This window comes from Bicyclus anynana, chromosome 2 (assembly GCF_947172395.1).
Source record: "Bicyclus anynana chromosome 2, ilBicAnyn1.1, whole genome shotgun sequence".
NCBI classification, from domain to species: domain Eukaryota; kingdom Metazoa; phylum Arthropoda; class Insecta; order Lepidoptera; family Nymphalidae; genus Bicyclus; species Bicyclus anynana.
The window spans coordinates 2178491-2206043 of record NC_069084.1 but is presented as its reverse complement, the minus strand read 5'-3'; the positions used below and the strand labels follow the sequence as shown (position 1 = coordinate 2206043).

General features: G+C 33.8%; 1 protein-coding gene across 9 annotated transcripts in view; it reads right to left on the bottom strand.

Moving 5' to 3' along the window:
* LOC112043746 (protein Wnt-7b) overlaps positions 1-27553 on the bottom strand; it is an 88892-nt gene that overhangs the window by 46323 nt on the left and 15016 nt on the right. For 6 of the 9 annotated variants that reach the window (XM_024079303.2, XM_024079304.2, XM_052887873.1 and 3 more), the window contains exon 2: positions 8317-8593. In XM_024079303.2, coding sequence (XP_023935071.2) covers positions 8317-8441 — 125 coding nt within the window. In that variant the 5' untranslated portion in view covers positions 8442-8593. The remainder of the gene's footprint in view (positions 1-8316; positions 8594-27553) is intronic. The other 3 variants (XM_052887866.1, XM_052887879.1, XM_052887884.1) reach the window with 1 other exon arrangement.

Sequence of the window (27553 nt, the reverse complement as noted above, 5' to 3'; positions counted from 1 at the left end):
AAAACTTATTAAATACGATTCCACCTTATTGGTGTGACCACAGCATTATTCTAATAAATTATCATGAACAGCACTTAAATGACAACACTACACGAGACAACAATATAAATGCAAAAATCACTAAACTAATCCTTAATCATTAAGTAAACTTGATGAGTTTTTTAAAAGAGGTTAGAGAACTACAAGTAAAATCAACATTGCTACTGTAAACGTTTAAGAGTGAGCATATTCAGTATGTAAATTACTTTTATCTGGCATAACACAAATTGCTTTGTTTTGTTTTTAAATATTCACCAGGGAGATTTCCGGATGACGTCACTTTTTTAACCAGAATCGGTCTTACAGATACTGCGCTATTTCAGTTATTACCTTATAAGGTAATAGACCTATACATTTTTCAAGTTAGTATAATTTTTGGTCCATGCACTTCCAGTTTGAGTCTTTGAATACCCACCACCACCAGGGTACCAGGTAAATCAACACTTTACTTATGAATACGTTAGTATAATTTCATAGAGTCAAGGCAATAATCATAAATGTGATGTTTACGATTGTACTCGTATTAAATAAGTTATTTATTAGTAAGTAATCATTGCTAGCCTTGCGCGAGCCTTGTATTGTTACGGCAATGCTAATTATTACTGATAATATTTGCTAAAACGATGCTATTTAGAAGACTAGAAGCAACTGTGTGGACTTCCTATATTTAATTGATGAGTGCATACAGTTAGCATCTATATGTGACCTCTGAATGGTCTAGACTTGACCTTTCGATGGTCCTAGCCTGCTAATGATATTGCAGAGTATAAAGAGGTTGCTAGGTGTCGTGGATTGGATTGGTAACATTACATTTAAATATATAAAACTCAAAGACTGACTCACATAGTGATCTATTAACGCGCAGCCCAAACCACTGGACGGATTGGGCTGAAATTTGGCAGGCAGGTAGATGTTATAACGTAGGCATCCGCTAAGAAAGGATTTTTATCAATTCTACCCCCAAGGGGTTAAAATAGGGGGGGAAAGTTTGTATGAAAGTTTGTGATGATTTGGCTGAAATTTGGATATATATATATAAGCTACTTTTCATCCCGCATAAATCCATGGTTCCCGCAGGATTTCTGAAGAACTTTATTCCACGCGGACGAAGTCGCGGGCGCCCGCTAATTAGTTCCTTGCAGGAATCGACAGACGTGTAGTTTGACGTAGTTGGAGATGCTTTAGTTTACAACGGAGAGGTGCTAGATTTAATTTAATGAAAATTAACAAATATACACTTATCTATGCAACAATTTAGTTAAAGTTTGCTTAATAGAAATTACTTTACTTACTATTGGTTTAATTTACCTCAAATTGTTTGCCTAAAGTCTAAATACCCTGCAGGCATACAAAACAAAGTAATATCAATCTTAGAATTTCGAATATTATGAATTCCTATAATAATATCTATCGATTTTATGGTGTATTATGGAATTGATAATTCGCAATAACTTACAGTTACGACTCTGTTCTCACGTTCAGCAAATCAAAATGTAGTACACAAATAATAAAACGTGTGATAAATGACATTTGTATTTACTGGTTACGAGTGATTATTAACTCGATACAGTGTTTATAATGACAAAATTATTCATATTTGAGCCTTTATGAACAAGATTAATTCACTGTAGTGATCATTAAAGCGCAATATTATTTGAATAAAACTCATAAACATAGAAAACATGTTTACGCATTACCTGAAGATCTCATTGTCTGAAAAATATAGTCTTTGCAGATTCACAGTTGCAAGGTAAATATAGATCTATTATTAACGTTCACGTTGACACGTTTACAGTGTTATTCATTTGTCTGTTTTTTTTTTAATTTTTGTCCGGTGCAGACCAAGGTCTTTTTGACCGTAAAACTTTTTTATTCACTTTCAATTTTCACTTTATTCTTTCAGTACAATATTCAAAGATAATTCGTATTAAGTTATTTTGGATATATTTTTAATTTTAATAACCAGATTAAAATTATGTTCTTCGCCCGATAGAAAGGTCTATATTTTTCTCAAGTTTACTCACAAGTCTGCAGAACGAAGGAAGTGAGCAGTGAATAAAATATCAAAACCATACCATTAACCATAATATTTAGATATTTTTTTACTGCCCATGTCCTTTAAGCGCCTCTCAGACATGATGGACAACTAAATCGTGAGTGGCTTGCGTTAATGTTCGTTTTAAACCTATATTTATGTTTACCACTAATAAAGAGATCCTCACTCAAGTTACGAAGTACTTAATTCCATTAAGGTTATTATATTGAGGAGTTGTTAGTGTCTGAAACGTAATAAACTTTTCGATTAAGACTTCGTTCACACCTAACGTGAAGTAGACAATAAAGTCTTTGCAGAATTTGAGCAAACAACGCAATTACGTTTTTTTTTTTATTCTTTACAAGTTAGCCCTTGATTATAATCTTACCTGATGGTAAGTGATGATGAAATCAAAAATGGGAGCAGGCTAACTTGTTAGGAGGAGGATGAAAATCCACACCCCTATCGGTTTCTACACGACATCATACCGGAACGCTAAATCGCTTGGCGGTACGTCTTTGTCGGTAGGGTGGTAACTAGCTACGGCCGAAGCCTCCCACCAGCCAGACCTGGATCAATTAAGAAAACCTCAATGGGCCCAGCCAGGGATCGAACCCAGGACCTCCGTCTTGTAAATCCACCGCGCATACCACTGCGCCACGGAGGCCGTCAAAACCTAACCTAACTGCTTTGCCATACATATTTAAATTTTCGTTCATAACACATACTATAGTATAGTATAGTCATTGATTTACTATACTATACTATGTACTACGTCACAATGTTCTGTGAATGATAATATGCTGTATAGAATAATGTGAATTAAAACCATGTTTTCGTGCAGTGTCGTGAATACGGCAGCACATTTTACGTGAATACGGCTTTTGTTATACGACTTATATCTATTATTACGTCTTTATGTTTTAGTTATCGAATTGCATATTGTAAACTTTTGCATATAAATGATGGATGTGCAACTCCTAATTGTAACTTTATTTTTTGTTGTCATCAGTGTTCTGAATTGCTTCTGACAATGCAAGTAAATTTCTACATGTATATACGTAAAAATGCAGTTCGTTGATATACGTTCACACTAGGGTCGAAAATGAGTCATTTTACAATTGGCGGCAGATTCACGTCGTGTGTAAACGATCGCTTAGAGAGAAATAAACGTGAATCAAACATAATGCGGTAGTAGACGGACCACAATAAATTCCAGATTTATGACTTTTCGCCGTTTACGTCACTCGCTAACAAGATTCCGTCGAGAAGTCTTCATTTAATTTTAACGTGCTTAAATTATTTTTTATGCGCCACAATAATGTTTAACGGTTTTTCCGATTGATGTACTTTTTGAAAGTGTTATTGTAATTTTAGAAGAAAGGAGAAAGTTTGTCCATTGATGAATCTACAACAGATAATCAACAATTTATTGTCCGTTATTTATACTGTTAAAAAGATCAATTTATGTTTATTTCGTGTATCTCCGAAATAGGTCAGTCAATTTGAACAAAGTATTGAATTTTAGCTATCGTATCGAAGTTATTAAATTCTTACTAACATTTTGGATGGTTTAATTCAAAAACAAATAAATATTTATAAAAAAAAAAATCATTTGAATGATAGTTAATTACGAGACACTGTGGTCCAGCAGTTAGACAACAAAACCGTTACCGAAATGATTCGCATTAGTTATGGGTATTTTAGATGCCTCTCCCTATGAATCACAATGGTCCAAAGAATTTTTATTCCTCGGTATTTTAGCCTAATATTTGATGAGTTCCGAGAAGATTTGGCGATTAGGTATTTAAATATAACAGAGGCCGCTTAAAGAAGTTTTTGTTATAATTAATCGTAGATTTTGGGAAGACTCTAAAAACTGAATAGTTGTAAAAATGTATTGAATTGGAACAGAACATTAAAAAACTTTAGAAGCTTTAACAAAAAAACTTGAGAAGTTTTAACATAGATATATATATATTCCTTTTATTGTTTGCGCAATAAAGGAAGGTTCTTTAAAAATGAGGACATTATTAATGTCATCAACATTATGTGTTCGTGTAAATCAACGAATGTTTTAATAATCCATATCAAGAAACCGTTTCATGATGTAGAGACTGGAAGATGATTTAAAGAAAATAACAGTACCAGAATGGATACAAATGACAAAAGACAAAATGTGAGAAACCTTAGAGAATGCCTTTGTGAAACAAACCTTAATAAAGGGATATCATACAAATGAATACAATTCAGTGTTTTTAGTTAGTTGTATTTGTAACTCCTATGTTTAATCAGCACCGGCCCGAAGTAAATTTTAGAATGGAGCGAAATCCAATTATGGCGCCTCTCCTGTTTGCACCTAACATTATGCTAGGGACGTTTGAATAGCTCGTAGCCTAAAGTCACGGAATCGGAATGTCATACCTACATTTTTGAAATTACCCTCATTTTGAAGTTCAATAGTAATAGTATAAAATTTCCTTCATTCATTCATTTGCTTAACCATGGTCAAAAAACATACGTTTGTATGTTTTGTGACCATGAAAAAAAGAAATTTCTTTTACTTTTCCTTACCATTTAAGCGCCCTCTAGGTTTTGGCGCCTGGAGCGACCGCTCCGTTCGCCGTATGGACGGGCCGGCCCTGTGTTTAATACTTATAATATGGAAAGTTGAATACTAAAACAACAGAAATACAGGCTAGTTTTGTTTTATTTATTTATGTTTATCAAGCATTATTTCATAATTCATAACAGAGGCTGACAGACTGATCAAATTAATGTTACTCTCTTCGTAACAGTATTAAACGTTTACACTTACAGCAATTGCATCAGAGATAGCTAGCAATACCACAGCAAGACGAGCATCGTGACTTAACATATCTAACGTCAGTCAACGCAATCAGCGTGGTTGTTGAGTGACAGCACTAATCACGTCGAACATCCCATTTATATCCACCTTCGAAGACGCGTTCGTCCCCTCAACATTATAAAGTGTAACTAGCTTTGGTTGATGCTTCTAACTTACTTTGTCATTCTGTCGATCGAGTTAAATTCTTTGGACTTGTATCCCACTCAAATTTATCTACAAAATTGTCTGTCGTTTTATGAGGGGTACGAGGTAAACTCACACATCGAAAATATTAATTAACACCTCCTGAATCTTTATATTACATACAACTATTTTAATATATAATACTGTGTGTAATATATAATACATACTATTTAAATTGCAATACTGTGTGTATTGCAATTTAAAATAGTAAGTATTTTATAGTACTTAATGATGTTATACCGCATGCTTCAGATTACTCGTTAAGCCATCGTTAATATTTGATAATGGTAGTTAATGAGTCAGCCATTGTCACTTTAAGCTCGTCAAAGTGCAATGGAGCACCGTGGTGGGATTAAGCTACATATCTCCTCTCATAAAAGTAAGGATGGGTTATTAGAATACCTATACCATAAAATCTTATGTTTTGGGTCGTATCTAAGTACCTATGTCTCATTCTATACTGCTTTAACTGTTAGTCGGATTTCAAGCGGGAGTTACAGATATTTTCAGTATACCTAATATTAGTACATTTTGAAAATTTTCAAGTGAAAGTTTTTGACCTCGGTAGATTATTTCTGGTTTTCAACTTTTAAGTAAAGCTGGTACTGATTTCTTGACCTATTTATATATTTTTTTAAGTTCATATTTCAGTAAGTTACTACATTTCAAATTAAATATGTCCGAATAAGTTTATATATCTGTAGGTTGATGGGAGGAGTGTTAAGTTCCACATCAAATCTATCAGTTGTCATTTCGTAAAATAAAAAATTAGTCTATTTGTGACTTTAAATTAAGTTGCATACGGTGTTATTTACATTGTGCGGACGAAACAGAGGTGATTTCACATAAAGTGGTTATGGCAGACAGGATTGGCAGTAATAATGGGTTTGATAGCATCAAGTTACCTTTAGAAATATCACGCGGTTACTTGTTTGTTTCACTGTCGACGATTTGGAAGTTATTTCGCATTCATACAACATTATCATCTGTCACTTGTACTTGTAAACGTCATATTGTTCATTGATGTTGAGATTTATGTCAATACATGCTGATGACATTTATATTATGCTTACATTTGCGAGATTTGTGGATATATTAATTTTAACTAATAAATTCGATATAAGCATCTTTGCTTATATTGTGCTAGGTGTACTCTGTACACACTTATCAATGTAAATCTTAGACTACAGATGTAAATAAATCGAAAAAACTTAGATAGTGAGCTTGTTTTACAAAAGTGTACTATTGAAAACTCTGAGATTTTCAGTTCTTGTGTCAAAACAAATAATAATTTTATAATTATTGAATTAGTACGAGATCGGGTATAAGAAATATATACCCTCATCTGTTATTTATTTGGGAGAACTGGTGAACAGGTGTGGGTATTTATTTCTAATGCCGAATTTTAGATCAATTTGGAAACGTAGAAGAATTTGTATTATTGATTTCATTTGTTTGTGAATTCGAACGCCTAGATTAACAATTTGAAAAGAATAGCTGAATTAACATATTAGTTACCAAAATTACAATGAAGTAGTTATAGATAGGCAATTTTAACTCTTGATTCACAAAAACCCTATTTAGTCAATTCTTATATATAATGATTTATTTATTTTGCTATCATCCGCGAAAATTCGGCGAACCCATGCGACAACGTCACCCAGGTCCGACAAAATACTCTCTACGTACGTTTCACCCCGAAACCGGAGCATCCTCAGGAGATGTTGACTCTACAACGTGCAATTGCAAAGACTATATTATTTGGATGATAGCAAAATAAATAAATCATTATATAATCATGATGAACTTCCGCAAAGTAATGCCTGCTTCTATCCAATATTCAATTCTTATAGTCTATGAAAGGTATTTTTGTGTCGGCTTCTTTCAAACTAACGATAGTTGTTATTAATTTAAATATACGATCTCAAAAGCTGTGGAACTTCTTACCTTACTTTACTCTACCTGCCACCTCCCACAAATTCTCAAGGCGAAGCTTCGTCAAAATTACGTCAAAATCTTTACAAAATTGTACGCTAACAAGATCATTTCTATTCACTTCGCATGTTCAGAGTTAATAGCTTTTGATGTTCACAAAGATTTTGATCTTATATTATTTGTTTTTTGTTTGTTCTGCGTATAGAAAATTGGTTTTTGTCCGCTTCGCCTTATATTCGCAGATTTATTGAACGTAATTATAGGGTACAGTATTATTATCGTCTCATTTTCCTTTGTTGAAATAAGGAATGAGCCTTTTTAAAATGTTTTTTTTTTTCATCGTCCTTCCGTCGATGCTTTAATAAGATGCCATGATATATGAGCTCGATAATTTGGCATTTATGTTAGTTACGCTGTTCCATTTTATAACCGTCCTCTGGTCGATAATTTGAAATTTATCTACAGTCAACAGCGTTCATCAAGTTTAATATTATATGTATCTTTATATCTACAGTAATAATTTTAAAATGGTTAAATTACATAAATCTTTCAGGACTTTTAATAAATATTTTGTTTCGTTATTAAATTTTGCTCAAGTTATTTAAAATTAAAACTTAACATTATGATAAGGATAACCACTCGCCTACGTAAATGAGGATTTTTTCTTCTGGAAATGTAGAGTTTGACTTACCAGAGTCTAAAAGAGCAGTATTCTATATGTGTGTAGGGGTTCTGCATAAGGGAGGTATATCTGTAGGGGTTTGTTTATGCTGACCTACATTAATATTGTTAACTATACTGTTAACTAGATATGTGAATGGTGGTAAAATGTTCGATTAACGATATGAATGACAAATATTAATAAGAGATCACGAATCTTTGTCATAAAAGTACAACAATTTCAAAGCTTTTTTTAACTTTAAATGTAAAATGAGAGTCGAGGTTACTACACAATCTGTATAATTTTGGTAGGCTTGAAGGCCATTAGATCACCTTCTGTATGAAGGTGGAAGTTGATCCAACGACCTAAAAGTAAAGGAAATTGTAATGATTTTAACAATTGTAAAGATCAACTTTCAAGTTTATTGCCGGCTCTTCTCAGCAGAACCTGCTTTCCAAAATGGTGGTGGTGTTGATAATAGCAAATAGTCAAATTGACGTTTCAAAAATCCTTGTAAACTACTTGCAATAAATGAATTTAGATTTTGATTTTAGAGTTTTTGTAAAGGCAAAGATACAAAATAAAGAAACTCACCTCACAGACAGAAGTAAAATGAAGGGCACCAGTAAAAAGACGATCTTCGTGTTGATAAAGAAATGTTGTCCAGCTATCGTCGACGCGCGCACCACTGGGCTTGCGCGACGCACGCATTCCAACATGGCGTCACATCCTAATTATTTGTTGCGATTTTATCTTTTTAAACACATATTCACTGTCACTTTTTTGTCCAGCACTTTTTCTCTTGTCGACTTCTGTGCACTTAACATAATATTGTTTAGATGCTAATAATATTTATGCAGGCACTCTGTAACTTTAAATTCTTGTTAATTAAAGCGTTGAGGTAAAATATTTTTTGTTTTGAAACACGTTTTGCTATTAAAATAAAAAAAAAACATATTATTGTTTTAAATACGAAAGAATCTGTTTGTCATCCTATAATTACGAGTAGTTGGTGTTATTGGTGTTTACATTTTTGTAATAAAATAGTTGTAAATTAAAAATGTTTTAAATTTTGAACGAATTAGCTAATAAATAAACAAACACATAAAATATCGCTTAAGCTGTTCTCAAATGATGCGTTTTCTTTATCGTTTTTTATTTATATAGAAGACGAAGCAAGATTTCGATAGTTACTGTGATATTATTGGACAATAGTCAACTAAACATTATTGGATAATCGTTTGTTACATTTCGTTACTATTTTGACACAATTTTCCGTTCCCACTGATCGTGTGGTTCATTTACCAAAATAGGTAAATAATTTGATAGTATCACACATTTATTATGAGGCGTGACATCGATAAATGTTTGGACTAATATTGGAGATAAATGTGTAACATCGATGAGGCACCGCTTTTTTAATATGAATACAATGTCACTAATCTAATAGGCGTAGAAGTCTAATTGTTGTAATGTTTTAACGACCAGTCTGATTCAGTTTTGCATGCATTGCTTTATTATTCATATATTCTTGGTTCAGAAGTGGGAGTACCTTTAATGACATGATCCCCTAGAAAATAGGAATTTCTATAGGTATTGTAAATTTATTATTATTTTAATCAAAAAATCGAAACTCTGCTCGTCGCCGTTGTCGAAATCGGTACTGCCATAGTGGTCATACATCATGCAGTGAATATACGTAACGTGGTAATCATTGCTAACCAAATAACAAAATATTGCTGTACACGCTTCCGTAATAAGAGTAAATATAGGAGTAACGTGCTGAAATTTTCAGATTTCTTATGTTAGCCATGTATTTTAAATGAGACTAAATGATAGTTCAGTAGAACCAATACGCTAGTTGACATTTTTTTAAAAGGACCTTAAATTGTTCATAAACGTTCTACTAGATTGAAAACAAATTAATATATTTTTAACCGACTTCAAAAAAAGGAGGAGATCCTCGATTCCACGAGTTTTGTTTTAATTCTTTAGTGACATCAAGAAACTTCACATAACATCACAACATGGACAGCGTTTTTATCGTTTGCAAAAATTGATTAAATCCTTAATTTTTAAATTAAGTTTTCTACGAAATTCTTAACTTTTATTATTTTATATTGATATATACTCAGAGGCACACCTACTTTAATATATTATGCGAGTATATTAAAGTGGGGGGATAATAATTGTGCCTCTGAGTTAATTTCGGATCCTTTTTCCATTTAGGTACTACACGAAATTAATGTTGGTTATATTAAATTTGATATGAGTCAACTACCCTATTTCAAGAATAATGTTAACCGCCGAATCCAACTCGGCTTAACTGCGTTATAAGATGGTCCTCAAGGTCACAGCCCTCATCGGGACGCGCAGTTTTTTTAGCCCCTTCTAAGTGGACGATATTAAATAGGTTACCTAATTACAAAAATATGCTGAAGTTAGTAGGTACTATATCTATAAAATATCTCCAGTCTCAAGACCTTGTGTAAGTGCAAATAAACATAGTACACTGACAGTATGTATATTAACAGCAATTTAGAAATACTTTCAAGGTCCCTCCCACCCCTTAAACTCTTGATTTGAATACTTTACTACACTAATTGACTGACTGACTGACATTTCAACGAATATCCCAATCTACTGTGAGTTGTGACTAGCACTACGGAAACTTGCGTATCTACGGGTTTCTTTTACACAGTAAGTAAACTAACGCTAACGAGGTATTTTAACCGATTTCAAAAAAAAGGAGGAGGTTCTCAATTCAAGACTATGTTTTTTTGTAAGTAAGTATTTAGTTTAGTATGAATTTTGAATGCTTTGCATGAAACTACATTTCTATAGATTACTATATTACGAGTAATACAAAAATTCGACGTGTATGTTTACGATTATCGTCATATTCTTACCAATTTACACAAAACCTTGATTTACCTAACAACTGTATTAACAACTCATATTTGGCTTACTGTTGAGCACAAGCTTCCTCTCAGATTAAGAGGGGTTAGGCCTTAGTCCACCACGCTGGCCCAATGTGGACTGGCAGATTTCGCACACGTAGAGAATTAAGAAAATTCTCAGGTTTCAGGTTTCCTCATGATGTTTTTTTTCCTTCACCGTTTCAGACACGTGATAATTATTTAATTTCTTAAAATGCAGATAACTGAAAAGGTGCATGCCCCAGAACAGATTCGAACCTACGCCCTCCGAATCGAAGGCAGAGGTCATATTTATCAATTCTCTATACTTTATTATACCTAAACCTTTTTATAAATTGTACAGTGTAAATGAGTATTTAAGTTGATATTATTTTATTTTCATACATATTTTAATTGTAAAGATGTAAATTTTAAATGGTGAATTGTCATCTGAATCATTAAATACTTAATAAATAATTTGCATGCCTAATTGGCAAGATACATTTACCATCTACATCTACCGACCACCTGTATAAATAATGCAAAGAAATAAATTGATTGATAGATAAATTACTCCATCCATTGATGAAATCCGTAGGTATGGAAATCCGTTTGGTAGTATTCGAGTTTATTGTGAACAAACAGAGAAAGAGACGACTGTAGACTATGTTCTATAATATCTATGTGTGATTTTACCAACTTAATCCAAAATTAGTGTACTATTTTTAGATCTGTCAACCTATATTACTTTAAGATTTGTCCACACTTATAAGTTATCCTGCATTTAAATAGAAAGTCCGTACTGTACAATATTTCATACTTAACTGAACTGTTATTGAGCAAATTATGATAAGAGTAGGTAAGTGTGAAAGGGTCTCGTATATCAGCGATTACCATCTAAATGTCCACGCTCAGGGTGCACGCACACAGTCAGTATTATTGACAACTAGCGGACGCCCGCGACTTCGCCCGCGTGAAAATAAATGTAAACTTACAATCCCTATTTCACTCACTAACCATTTACGAGAAAATAACTCAAAACATGAACATTTTATTTAAAAGACTTCTATGACATTTTTAACCGTTTAAGGGTAGAATTATAAAAAAACCTTGTAAAGCTTTAATTTATGGATTTTTCTGGTATTGCATCTACTAATTTTTACAAATGTATATTGAAAAAAGAATGAGTTTTCATACAAAATTTCCACCCCTATATACCCCTTCTGATTTTTCTGCGACAAAAAGTATCCTTTCAACGTCTTCGTAATATAGTCTCAAATCGTGCCAATTTCATTTGACATTATTCAGCGATTTCAGCATAATGCCCAGTCTACAAAAAGAAAGAAAAAATAAAAAACAAAACTAATATTTTTACTTTTCGTGCTTCGATTCCGTTTTCTCCTTTTGAGGCACGGAACCCTAAACATCATTCTAACTTGAACTCCAAAAATAGTTTATCAACAAAATTATATGAATTTCTAGTCCAAGTATCTAGACTTTAACGACAATTTTAAAATGCGCCTCTATAACAACGTAGGAATTACCTCCCTGATACAGAAAAGGCATAACTTACACATTTTATCTGCTTATAATAAGACAATTTGAAGACAATGAGAATATTACGGGCACTTTAATAGCGTTCCCTTGTAGAGTTTATATTGTGTTGAAATAATCTTCAGTTTAGGGGTCCCGTGAGTAGAATTAGCTTTTAACCAACTACAGCGAAGGCTATTATGAATTTAGCGTATTTTTTTTAAAGAATATTTTCCATATCTTTTCATCATCATCATCATCATAATCATATCAGCCGATGGACGTCCACTGCAGGACATAGGCCTTTTGTAGGGACTTCCAAACATCATGATACTGAGCCACCTGCATCGAGCGAATCCCTGCGACTCGCTTGATGTCGTCAGTCCACCTGGTGGGGGGTCGGCCAACACTGCACTTACTAGTGCGGGGTCGCCATTCATGCACTTTGGGACCCCAACGTCCATCGGCTCTTAGAATGAACCATACTACCATATCTTTTAAAATTACCAATTTTCCCATTCCCCTCCAAGTATTCCGGAAATACTGTGGAGTAGGAGTGGATACGACAATAGACCAACGGGGCGGGGATCGAACCACCACCCTTCGGTGATGAGTCTGACTGCTCTTACCGTTGAGCTATTGAGGGTTTGTAGTGTACATAAATCGTGATCGTTTGTATTTCAGTATGATGTACAAAATAGTGACAAAACCTTTGATGATGATACATTCATCGTGTTAAACAATTCATTCAACTCCGGTTTTTTTTTAATAGAAGTTTTATTTTATGCCAGCAAAATTGTCATGTTTATTACATTTATTATGAGTTTTAAAAACCTTGCTCTGTTTTTTAGTTTCTTCGAAGTTCTTTCGCTTGCTACCGACGACTGCAGTCTGCGGCAGTCAATGGCAGTTATTTATTTATTTTTAACCGACTTCAAAAAGGAGGAGGTTCTCAATTCGGTCGGTATTTTTTTTTTTTTTTTTTTTTTTTTTATGTATGTACACCGATTACTCAAAGACGCCTGGACCGATTTCAAAAATTCTTTTTTTGTTTGAAACGGTATAGTCCCCATTTGGTCCCATTGCCATCATGACAAGATCTGATGATGGAATCCTGGAGAAATTGAGGGGAACTTTCGAAAATTATATGGGTGTCTAATGTGTTTGTAAACTTTTCCATTTAGTACCTTTGAGAAATACAAAATTATGAAGGTTTAAAATCGATCTGATGATGGAGTCATAAAACAGACGAGGGAACTCCTTGGCGATTTACAGCAGTTACCTTGTGTTTGGGCTTGATTAATTTGTATTAATGAGAACTTTCCACATAGATAGGTTGTGACTGTCATTTAGGGGTTTGGTGATGAAGACCAAGGACAATTAAGGGAACTCCTTAACAGTTTACAGTAACTACCTTGTGTTTGGCCTTGATTAATTCGTATTGCTGAGAACTTTCTACCTAGATGAGTTGTGTCTGTTATTAGGGGTCTGATGATGAAGACCAAGGTCAATGAAGGGAACCCCTTGACGGATTACGGTAGCTACCTCGTGCTTGGGCTTGATTAATTTGTATTGCTGAGAATTTTGTACCAAGATGGGTTGTGACTGTCATTAGGTGTCTGATGTATTCGTTTGAGATGAAATTTTACACTAAAAATTGAAAAATAATAAAAATTTTAATAAAAAAAATACAACCGACTTCAAAACCTAAAAACGTACCCACTAAACTAAAAAGCGAAAAATAACATCATAATATGTTCTACCTGCTGATCAGTATGAAGTCGGTGCTTAGCCGGTGTTGTCTTAATTTAAGCCATTTCTGACAGGACCACATGAAACAACACTGTCTGCAAAATCTAAATCTATAAGATATGCTCACATGGCTTGAATTAATACATCACCGGCTTAGCACCGCCTTCATACTGATCAGCAGGTAGAACATATTATGATGTTATTTTTCGCTTTTTAGTTTAGTGGGTACGTTTTTAGGTTTTGAAGTCGGTTGTATTTTTTTTATTAAAATTTTATTAGTCTTTACATGGAGTTAGCGGGCTTAGGGTGACAATAATTGACTCTTGATCAATATCAGATATAATGATAATGACCGGTGTCCTCCAAAGTCATTGTCTTGTCATCATTCCGATTGATGGTCAACCGCACCAACCTGCATAAAAATCGTCCTATTCTTCGGCTATTGTAAGCAAGTGAAGACGTATTTACGTCAATATAAAAGTCATAGAACCCTCAATTTGAACGTTTCACGTTTGACCATCAACTTCGTCGGCTGTACACGATCCTTGTAAACTTTCTACAAGTTACAACTGTTGATAACAGCTACATGAACAATATCGATATCTCCGCTCGGTAAAATCGCTTTTATTTATGTGACTCGATGAAGGACATTGTTTCTTGAATGTCACTTAAATGATGCGTAATATACTTCACTGGCACTTCACCCTGGTTTTGACCGAGTTATGTAAGTGATTTAACTTCATTTTTATAGCACACTAAACAATAGATAATGGAGTTCCAGGCGTTTTAATTTTCTTAGCAATGGAACGTACGCGGGTGAAACCACGAAGCAACTGCTAGTATCTCATAAGAATCGTTTCAGAATTAAGAAAACAAGAGCAAAGTGTCAAATCGAGCTAGAAGGTTTGATTTCACTAAAATTTACAACACCAAAGATATCTGATCTCGTTAGCTTCGGTTATGAATAGTTATAGTCAATATTGAGCCGAGTATTGAGTGTCGATTTATAGTAGCGTCGCTTCGTTAGACGCGGGTTCGATTTCCCGGTCGTGTGAGCGTGTCCATGCGGATTTAGATTGAATTATGTAAATAGATGTGGGTTGATGGCGGTAGAGGAATACTTACAAATCTCCGACGCAAAAGACGAATGTCATCTCTTCGCCGTGTGTAACACTGCGCTGCTGTGTAATGTAAAGCTGAAGAGTTTGTTTGTTTGTGCTGCAAACGTGCTAATCTCAGGAACTACTGCACCGATTTGAAAAATTCTTTCAGTGTTAGATAGCCCATTTTTCGAGGAAGGCTATAGGGTATATATTATCCCTGTATTCTTACGGGAACGGGAACAACGCGGGTGAAACCACGTAGCGTCAGCTAGTGTAGTTATAAATATATTTTATTTCTTTCTTTCTGCACCATTTGATTTTGAGCTGCCTTTCTAATATAGTGTTTATCTGTTTCTTTGCAATTCTAAACGTTCTTTTTACAGTTTACCTTCTTCCCGCATAATATATTGTTTTGATTGTAGAGATTCGCAAAAGAAACAAGCCGATGGACGTTCGGGTCTGAAGGAACAGTAAAAGCGACCCCGCACCGGAAAGTCAACTGTGGACCGACAAAGTGGACTAGACATCAACCGCGTTGCAGGAAGTCGCTGGATGCAAGCGTGAACAAGTCCTCTAGATGTATTTGAATAAAAGACTTGCAGCCAACTTTATACTAATAAATGCGACCGGAACTGAACACGGCACATCATACTAAATAAATAAATAAATAAATATTTTTTCAAAACGAATTAACCAAAGCCTTTGCATGCTATTGTTAGTTTCAAGTTGCTATTACATAGTGATATTTTATTTTTATTTATTTATTATGACATTGTGTGCAATAAAGAATTTTATATAAATAAATAAAAAATACCCACTCGACCAATGCGTAAGGCAAATACCGGTTTAAAATATTTCATTAGCATATTATTACGATGTCTCTCCTACATTGAGCCTTTCGCTAAGCCGTTTATAATGAGGCTCTGCTGATGTATGGCGTCGGATCGATGCATTGTATCATCGCTTTATTGCATGCGGCGGCCATTTATTATGTGACACAGTAACTTATTATCACTTGTGACCGCTTGTCGTAGTGTTTATAGCCTTAGGGTCAGTGCATACCTAACTGACATAAAGACAGATAAACTTTTAAACGGATTTTAGTATAATTTATTTCCTGGATCAGTAGTTGTCTCTACAAACAGACTTATTATCACCTGTGACTGGCTGTCGTAATGTTTACGGCTTTAGACTTTTGACTGACATACCGCCAGATGGACGGATAATATGTACAACAATAAACGGTAGTAAGGTAATTACAATTTTAAATATATATATTTGACGTTTCAATAGTGTTTATAAATTTTTGGGGCAAGTATATTAAAATTGGGGTCCGAGTACTCGCTTTCTTTTTAAGGAAATCGCAAAGGGATTAGTAGACGCCTCCCATGACCAGAAGGTTGACCTATAATAGGGATGATGACAGTTTTTTAAATTGTATATAAATTAGGAGTATGCTAATAGTAAAGCAATTTTGTAAAAGTAACCGGATGTCTGCGATTATTACTTTCGGAGCTACAGGGATTTAAAGAGTCAGATTTGCGGCACTGCTGCAGATCCCTGAAAAATGCCCTATACAAAATGGTACGAACTAATGACGTCGTAGGTACATAATAATCGTTAGATTTGTATGGGCGTTCAAACAAAATTACTAATATCTTTGTTATTTGTGCGTTTATGTGTATAGTAGTGTATAGTTTATTAAAAAATGTCACATTTAATGTAAGAAACTATGGTTATTTATCTAATTACGATAAAAGATTTTTAATAGATTTTTGAAATTTTATAATCTTATTTATTTTGCAAATATCCAGACAATCTTTGCTTTTTACGTATAAATTAGTTAACATTGACCTTATTTACCCGAATATATCATAAAAAACAATATATTCAAACCTAGTCATCATCCCCATTAGGTCAGATAATAATTAGTATTGCGATACAACGTGGCAATACTGCCAGCTTTCTGGGCACCTTACTAATGAACATCTATTCGAATGAATTCTATGACGCCCAAGTCTTTAGTTATAGTAATTCAAAAGTACATTTGCTTTGTTAATATTAAGTAATAACGTAATAGCTATAAATAGTTAATATAGATAGGTAGTTTTAATATTAGTTTATACTTTGTAATGATGATGATTTTATAGTAAAATAAAAAGTACAAAAAAAAAAGATACAAAAAATTTAAATAAGCAAGATATACTCGTATTTTGATTTTGGTACATAAGAAAAAACATCAAACGGTTAGGGCTCACCATAACATGCTTAGACCTAATAGCAATTAGTCAATTATAATTATTTTAACGGTGCAATAGACGGTCAGGGTTTCCTTATGATAGGAGAGGGGAAATGGAGCCACCGCACTACTCTAATGTGGGTTGGGTTAGAGTGTAACCACTAAAATTTTCAGACTCAAGTCTTAGAGGTCAAGAGTATATCTTATTTGGACTATTGTCATAGCACCTTCATAGCAAAAGCTTTTCACTTAATTGAAGAGAAAGGAAATTACGCTTAAAAAAGAAAAAGAAAATTATTATTAGGTCAACGACAGGTACAGTCCAATGGATCTATGAGTTATGACCCACTCTAACCTAGAATCAGTATAATTATGAGAATACGCCTACAATGCTATTAACAGAAAAGTAAGTGGGTTCAAGAAATGGTCACGATTACAAAGAATGTAATCACTACGCCTAATCACCTATCTAGGCAACCTATAAAACAAATTGATAATTGACCGGCCATTAGTTAAGAGTACATAGTGATTACACAATTAACAATTAATTGAATGCAATGAAACTCGCATTCATTGATCAGAAAGAAGTTACTTTTAAGGTTTAAACAAATTGGTTTGGGTGTCGAAATGCATGTGAGGAAAGTTTGCTTGTATAGATTTCTTGAATGATAATAATGAAAATGTCTTTTATATTGAAGGTACAAATAGATTAAATTGAAGGTACAAATATCAATTCTTGTAAGCGTAATAGGGTACTGCAGTACCAAATTAATTTTTGACTAAAAGTTTTTCTGATTTACAAGAATTTCATTGATTTTTCTGTTTTTCTCTAGAGTTATACAGCGTCTTCCCCAGCACAGATGACGTTGACAAAGAGAGATATTCTCTCCTGATATCGCGTTCGTCACCTAGCACTCGGCTACTTCTCGCAGAGATCTCGCCGGTGATGGCACTGAGGTCACATTAAGGATCCTACGGTAGTAACACATTCAGACAAAGATACCTATGTTAAATCTGTTTCTGTGGCACACACTGCCAACGACATTATACGTACTATAGACATGTTACGTGACCACAAAACCACCGCTAAAAAGAGCCGAATTTAGCAACTCCACTGACGCACACATGCACAATTTTATGTTTAATTCCATTATATATCTATGTATATACAGTTTTTAAAGCTTCTAAACACTCAAATTTGACAGCCTCTGTGACGCAGTGGTATGCGCGGTGGATTTACAAGACGGAGGTCCTGGGTTCGATCCCCGGATGGGCCGGTTGAGTTAACTTAATTGGTCCAGGTTTGGCTGGTGGGAAGCTTCGGCCGTGGCTAGTTACCACCCTACCGACAAAGACGTACCGCCAAGCGATTTAGCGTTCCGGTACTATGTCGTGTAGAAACCGAAAGGGGGTGTGAATTTTCATCCTCCTCCTAACAAGTTAGTCCGCTCCCATCTTAGATTGCATCATCACTTACCATCAGGTGAGATTGTAATTAAGGGCTAACTTGTAAAGAATAAAAAAACACTCGACATTTTATGTTATGTATATTTAGGTAAATTTTCGTTGCCACTTAATGAAATGCGGTCAATTAGCTGCTTTTTTGGCCTTAGTTTTGACACGCTAGTGACATATCTTTATTATATAATCTTTGCATACTGCAGTAATTTTGTTAGCATTATTACTTATCGATGGAACACAAGTCAAACAGATGTTATCTACAGAACTGAAAACCTTACGTTTCTTTTACGACCCAAGATTTTCTATACTTGGACAATAACAACGTATCGCTTACCAGTATATAAAAGATTTTCTTAAATCAATTCAACAATCAGATAGCAAAACACATAAACATTTAGAACTTTCTCCACTAAACAATAGAGTCGAATTCTGTATGACAATAGCATCCACTTAAGTTCGACTGATATGGGTATACCAAGAAGCCAAGTTTTTCTGACGCAAAGGCGATTCCGATCAATAAGTGTCATGGTTTGTATGACCACGGAATACGGGTTCGATTCCCGCTGCAGCAAGTGCTGGACGGGTAATTAAACACTAATGAAGCTACGGTTAAGGTGGCCACCCCTTCTGCTTATTTGGGACATTATCCATTTTCGGATTGTCATAAAAAACTAATCGGAATCATTGAGTTGTTATCGAGTGTTAAAGTATCAGATAAAAATAAAGTATTATAAAAAAAATGTATAAATGTACCCACATAAAAAAGTACTTTTTGGTCTAAATTTGCTCAAAAGTTCAAAGATGCATTAAAATTTCGATTTGTCGTAGATCGTTTTCACCTGTTGTCTATTTATTTACAAAGGGAATGAGACTATACAAAAGAACATTATCAGAAGAAGAATTAAGTCTAAAGAACATAGCTAATTGTATTTTATAATAAAACTAAAAATATATTTGCCGCCATAATTATTTACTAAGTAAGAATTTTATTGTGCATTTAATTAACGACCCAACTAAATCAAAAACTTATAGCTCTATTGAAAAAAAACCGAAATATGAAACAAATACAGAACTTCCTTTACTGAAGTCGGTTAAATATTAAAAAATATATTTATACACAGCTCCATTTTAAAAATGCTAACATGGATACCCTAAGTTATGCTGTAATTACAAACTTGCTTCACATTTCCGACTACCCTCTAATTGAGTGTGTCGCAAAATGAAAACGTGATATAAATAAATAAGCTCCATAATTTCCACTTTAGTATTTTACGATCTTTTTAATGATTTGTTATGATACTGGAATACAGACACACTTTGCTATAAAATGTAATCGCGAAGCACGCTGTATATTTACTGAAGATATTTACGCTACAAGATATTTACTGAATTTTATTTCTACTACGGAAAACATTTTGTAAAAAAGTACCCAAAATGTACTACTACTAAAATATACTACTAGTACTAGTATGAAGACATGAAAAGTATAAAATGATCGCAAGGGTTTTAATTTATTATTTTTTAATTTATCTTTGCAGTCTTTGTGGTTAAGACAATCAAAACAGTAAAGTATTTATTTGATACATTTAATTTGACTTAAAATATTTATATAATTTATGTAAATATTCTTTAAATATTACGTATCACCCTCGAATTCCACATGAGTTTGCAAGTTTTAAAAATATTTTCTTATATTTTCAAAATACAAAGCCTATTTTAATAGGTAATAAGCAGGTAGCTTATCATAGAAAAATAAGTTTAATTATAATTTATAATCCCATTTAGATACTTAACATTTAAACGTTTTTTAATTAAAATTTAAAACACAGACGATAAAAATACTATAAAATATTTTATTGCCATTTTAAATAGTGTGGCAAAGTAAAAATATACAAAATATTTGACATTTATGAGTATATAATTTGAGCTGTAAATTGCACACAAAATCATAACTATTCGATTGTTATGTTGTTAGTTCTCTTATTTTCTAGTAATAATTTGATGGTACATATATTGTGTTGAACACGAGTCTCCTCTCAGAATGAGAGGGGTTAAGCCAATAGTCCACCACGCGGGCCCAATGCGGATTGACAGACTTCACACACGCAGAGAATTAAGAAAATTTTCAGGTATGCAGGTTCCCTCACGATGTTTTTCCTTCACCGTTTGAGACACGTAATATTTAATTTCTTCAAATGCACATAACTGAAAAGTTGAAGGTACATGCCCCGGATGGGAGTCTAACCTACGCTCTCCGGAATCGGAGGCAGAGGTCATATCCACTGGGCTATCACGGTTCTAATGGAAATTATAGTTCAAGATTATTGCTGTTAGTAGGCATAAGATTAGAGGAAATGGCATATGGAGAGTAGAAATAGCGGATTGTTATCTTGTACGAGACTAAAACAATAAGCTTACACATTCCTGGATCTATTTTCGCTTGTACACACCGAGTTTCAAGCTATAAACCTACTTAGCCGATAATAACTTCAAGTAATTATAGCTTTCACTGTATCATTGCTGCATATGTAGGCAAAGTTGGCAGACACACATAGTATTGTGATATACTTTTATCTTAGGTTTGTCAGCCTTTATTTGTTTAATAATTAGAAGAAGTAGTTTAGTCCGGACTTTGCGGAAGTTCATAATAATCAGTAATTACTTATTATCATTATTTAGTCATTAATTTAACTCACTATTACAAATTTTTCGTGGATGATAAAATTCATCATCATTATCAACTAATTTTCGGCTCACTGTGGAGCAAAAATCTCCTCTCCGATTGAGAAGGAATAGGCCTATACTCTACCATGCTGGGTCATTGCGAATTGGCACAATGGCAAAGAATTCATACAAGTAGAGAATTAAGAAAATTCTCACGTATGCAGGTTTCCTCACGATGTTTTTCCTTCACCATTTGGGATACGTAATATTTAATTTCTTAAAATAACTGAAAAGTTATAGGCGCATGCCCCGGACCGGATTAGAACCAACGCCCTCCGAATCAAAGACAGAGGTCATATCCCCTGGAATGAAGATGAATGATAAAATTACTAATACTATTTATTACGTGGGAGGTGGACGGTGTATCGGCCAGCCAAAACTATTGAAGCTAGTAAGCTGAGAACATTAGTTTAATTTATGAAAAGAAAAATAAGAAAAGCTTTTGAAAATTTCAGATTTAAGGGGGAAATTTGTGAGAAGTAAGAAGGTTCAGAGTATTCCACACAGACGAAGTCACGGGCGTCTGCCAGTAAGAATTATAAATGTCATCGTATATTGCAAATTTATTCAAAGCTAAATACAAGAGTTAAAAGGTTAAATATAATTATTGTAATATTGTAAAATAGTTAGCTAACTCAATAAAATAAATAACTTCATTAGGTTAATTTAGCAAATTGACTAATAACATTGTTTTCAGCACCATTAAGTGAATTAATGTAGGCTTTTACGGATAAATTGGTTGTATTAAACACTCGTTGAACCAAAAGTCAGCTGTAAGTGGTTAATATTTCAACGGTATCGGCAGTTGGGATCTTTACATGGTAATGAATGTAGACGTACCAACACGTGTTACTTTGGTGTACTAAATGTTTAATGTAAGCTACTGTGATTTAATTTTTAACTGATTTCAAAAAAGGAGAAGGTCCTTCTTTTTAAATAGTCTTAAAGGGTTCGTTAATGTTCTACTAGATTGAAAAAAATCGACATATTTTTTAGACGTGAATAAAAAAAAATATTTTTTTACAGTAGACCTCACGCAACGACGGGACCTCTAATGGCGGCCAAAGTCGCCGGTATCCGCTAGTATTCTATAAAACGATGATGAACGAGGACTTAAGTTTAACTTAAGTCCTTGTTCATGTTTTAAGTCCGTGTTTTAAGTCCTTGTGATAAAAACAGCATTAGATCAAGGCAGATCATCGGTTATTTAAATATTAGTGCTTCTAAAAATTATCAGTGGCAGTGATGAGAAGCAAGTAACATCAACCTCTTGTATCACGCTTTTTTATCAATGACTAATATCTTAACAGAATCGCCCTAAGCTCCACACCACTGACCACTATAAAGTTTCAATCTGGCGATAAACAGGAAATATTCTATTTATTTGAGGTCTAACAAAATTCACAAAGAGGTTCAGATGTTCAGAGGTTTATATAACAAAATACATGTAATAAAAAAAAAAAAAAAAAAATTGAACCAACTTCAAAAATATAAAACGTATCAACTAAACTAAAAATCGATAAATATCATAATATTTCGTTACACCTGCAGGTGAAATTTTAAAGGCGGTGCTAACCCGATGATGTATTAATTCAATCAGTGTTCTTTCATGTAATTCTTTTTCAGAAATGGCGTTTAGCACCACCTTCAAAGTGATCATATAAACCTGATATAGTCGTAGTAATCGGGTAATCGAGTAACATACGAGTACACACAAAAGAAAGAAACATAGACTTGAGGACAAGAATTGAGGACCTCCTCCTTTTTTTGAAGTCGGTTAATAACAGAGTTACGTTGGTACTTTAATATGGATGAAGTAGGTATCAAACACAGTGCATTTAATCACTAATGATTAATATATATTATTATGTTTAAAAAAATATCTACATCGTTTTACATCGAAATTATTTGCGATATATGTGTATCACGTCCTTAATCAAGTGTAAATTGAAGTTTTAATCACAGTTTATAACAGACGACCCAAATGCCAACGATTCCTTCACGTTGTATTAATAAAATAAAATCTATTACATCGGCAAATATGTTATGTTTGTTCTCTAATAAATCCAGTTACATAAGTCCTCCGAATGATCAGTTTTTATTTTTAGATTAATTTTTAAAATTTAATTAAATTGAAAAAGTTAAATCCTTGTATGTAGAAATACATTATGGACGAATCGTGTGCAATCTATACTAATATTATAAATGAGAAAGTAAGTCGAGAGCCGTGATAGCCCAGTGGATATGACCTCTGCCTTCGATTCCAGAGGATATGGGTTCGAATCCGTCCCAGGGCATGCACCATCAACTTTTCAGTTGTGTGCATTTTAAGAAATTAAATATCACAAACGGTGTCACAAACGCTGAAGGAAAAATATCGTGAGGAAACCTGCATACCAGAAAATTTTCTTAATTATCTGCGTGTGTGAAGTCTGTCAATCTGCATTGGGCCAGCGTGGTGGACTATTGGCCTAACCTCTCTCATTCTGAGAGAAGACTCGAGCTCAGCATTGATCCGAATATGGGATGATAAATTAATGAAATGAAAGTAATTCTGTCTATCTGTTACCTTTTCACGGCTAAACGGGTGAACCGATTAAGATTAATTTTAGTTTAATGGTAAAAGGGACCTTAAAGCAAAACATACTTTTTGACCCTAAAATAATATCATAATATCTAGTAGTTGTCAAAATTTCATATCAATCCATAGATAAACATTACGATATATAAAAATGAAAATAAACTGACACCCGAAAATCTTTATCCAATTATACGTAACCTTGATCTGTGATTAATATTAGATTAATCATAGATCATAGATTTGTGGCTGACGTAAGTATTTATCTAAAAACTCTTATCATCTCTTTATATTTTATAACAAATAATTATATTTGACTGTCAGTTTAGCTTCTTCAAATTACGAGTATCTACATAAATATGGGATACGAGTACTTTTAAGATATTCGTACTAACAGACACAGTGCGGTTTCATTCGCGTGGTTCCCGTACCCGTAGGAATATGGAGATAAAATATAGCTTATAGCACTCGGGGAAAGTATAGCTTCCTAACTGTGATAGAATTTTTCAAATAGGTTCTAATAGGACTTCCTTGAATTTGTTCTAGTTTAGTTTAATTTTTCAGAAAACCTTTATATAAGATTTTAGAAATAAATAACAAAGTCTACTAATACTATATAAGTTAATCGTTAGTAGTTAGATTAAATAGCATTATTTTGACGTTTTAGATACAATGAGGTAATAAATAGGTAGAACTATTTTACGTATACCTACTTACAATATTTTTACAGACAGGCGTTAGTATAATACACAAAATTCTAATTCATAATTCATTTATTTCATGTAGGTTCAGTTAACAAGCACTTTTGAAACGTCAGTTGACTATTTGTAAAGATTCTACCACCGGTTCGGAAGGCACATAAGTCAGAATACAGGTAAGGTTATAAACTAATATTATAAAGGCGATAGTTTGCGTGTAAGTGTGTAAGTATCTTTGTTCCTCTTTTACGCTGCGGCAACTGAAGCGATTTGGCTGAAGTTTGGAATAGAAATAAATTTTACTCTGGATTAACACATGCATGTTCCCACGGGTTTTGTGAAAAACTGAATTCCACGCGGACGAAGTCGCGTAGCGTCCGCTAGTAATAATATAAAATAGAAACTACTTTTTCTAAATCTAAATTAAATGAAAGCCTCCTCGATTTCACAGCAAAAGTATTTTTTTTTAGAAATTGAGTGAAAACAGGGATCATCCGATACTCTATTACAGCAGAAACGAAACCGGATTACAACAACAATAGTTTATACACAGACCACCAGCAAAAGCAAAAAACAATAGAGCGGTGTTCCGACGTGTCCAATTAAGTTAATCCGATGTCTGACGGACAGACTATTAGTTTTTTATATAGATTTCTAAATTGCAGAGTCTCAAATAGATAGAAGATACAAATATTTGGCGATCAGCAGGCTAATTTACTATCTTTGACGTATGCTAGTTGACATATACGAAATTGAGATTCAATGTAAAAACTAGCGGACGCCCGCTACTTCGTCCGCCCTTAGACCTCTTTAATCCAGACCTCACAGTAGTATCGCTGTAAAAATGGAGAACTTCTCCCTTAACATTTAACATTTCCCTTCACTGCTCTGCTCCTATTGATCATAGCGTGATGAAAAGTATACTATAACCTGCCCAGAAGAATGAAGAATAATTGTACCAAGTTTTGTTAAAATCTGTAGAGTAGTTTTTGTTTTTATAACGAACATACGGACGGACAGACAGACAAAAATTTTACTGATTGCATTTTTGATAGTTATTTTGGAAATCTATTTCATGTACAGAATCGACCTCTACAGATTTATTATAAGTATAGATATAAATGTCATCCGGTGGTTACTGGTGGATATCATAACAAGGTAAATGATATTTTGTCAATTGATTTGATGTTTATTTTAATAAGTTGATAATAAATACCAAAACAGTGAATAGGCCAGCAGACCTGCATCAGGTATTTATGACGTCCTTAATAATAAATTTAGGATTTTACAAATTGGCACAGGTATGGTATGTTGGTAGGCTATAGCCATGGATGTTGAATCTCTATAAGCTAAGGATTTTAAACAAGTACCGGGAAGCTAAGTTCCCACTAAAAAAAATCCCGGGTAAAATGATTTTCCTGAAGTCCGTATCCGACCTCTGTATTGAGTGGAGCCACTTGTGATCGTATTTTAAGTATACTCCGCGCCACGAAACAAGTCCCGTAGACGCGGCGCCAATTTCTAAATGGCGCTCATAGTCATTTAGTAATGGCGTTCTTATTGTCATTTGTAAGGCGCTGTCAATTTTAGTTTTTAGTTTCAGCCACGGGACTTTTTTCTTGGCGCGGAGTCTAAGTCAAAGATTTGTGTTTTAAGTATGCTAACAAAAACTTACAGAAACATCTTCTGGTTATTCAATTAAGATCAGTTTAATTTAAAAATCGACGTGTTGACCTTTGTAATGGTAGAGTATGTAGGTACACATAGCTTTTATTTTTTGTTCTAGAAACTGATCTGGTTGCATTTGTGATTACTGATTAGTATCAATCAGATATTAGCGATAGTCATCAAAACAGACGTTTGAACGAGCACCATATGTGGGGTTGAGTCATGATATTTATGTGCATTGTTCAATAAATACGTTGTTGTATACATATTCGATCGTGTTATGCGCTTGGTGTTATTTGATTAGAACGCAAAATTTGATTTAGATTCTAACGCCTAGCACCGCAGGGGGCGTATAAGATTGGGTGTAGGCTTTAGGTATAGCTGCTAATTTGTTTTGTCAGGTTCGAGAATCAAACCCTGATTAGTTTGTCAAGTATTAACAACTGACGGCCGCGTGGCGCAATGGGTAGTGACCCTGCTTTCTGCATCCGCGGCCGTGGGTTCGATTCCCACAACTGGAAAATATTTGTGTGATGAGCATGAGTGTTTTCCAGTGTCTGTGTGTATTTATACATTATATAAGTATTTATATGTAGTATATAATTGTATATTAATATTATAATATCAACTATCTTAGCACCCATAACACAAGCTACTCTGTATGCTTACTTTGGGGCTAGATAGTGATGTGTATTGTTTAAGTATATTTATTAAAAAAAAAAAAACTGAATACTTGTAAATTACTCTTCATTGTCTTGGAAAGAGAACTTACTATAGGTATGTGGATACATAGTAGTACAGTATTTATCTTTTTTAAATTTTGAAACCAATATAGGAAACGACCCAACGCTTTCCCGATGAGTCCGTCAGCTCATCCTGAGGTCATGCCTGAAAATCAGCGCTACAGTTAAATAACTGTAGCGCTGATTTTCAGGCTGGATTTCAGCATAGAGCTGAGGCAGCGCCCCATTGAGCCGAAGATTTAGTATTAAGTCTCATGTTTCCTCCTAATTATTCTATGTTTTTTTGGCCGAATAAATGATTTTTTTATTACTATTAGGTGTTTTAAAATACGCTGCCTAAATCTTTTATAGTTTAGGCAGCGTACGCAAAATAAGTAACTTTTCTAGTTGATTTTTTAGACCTTGTGTCCGAAA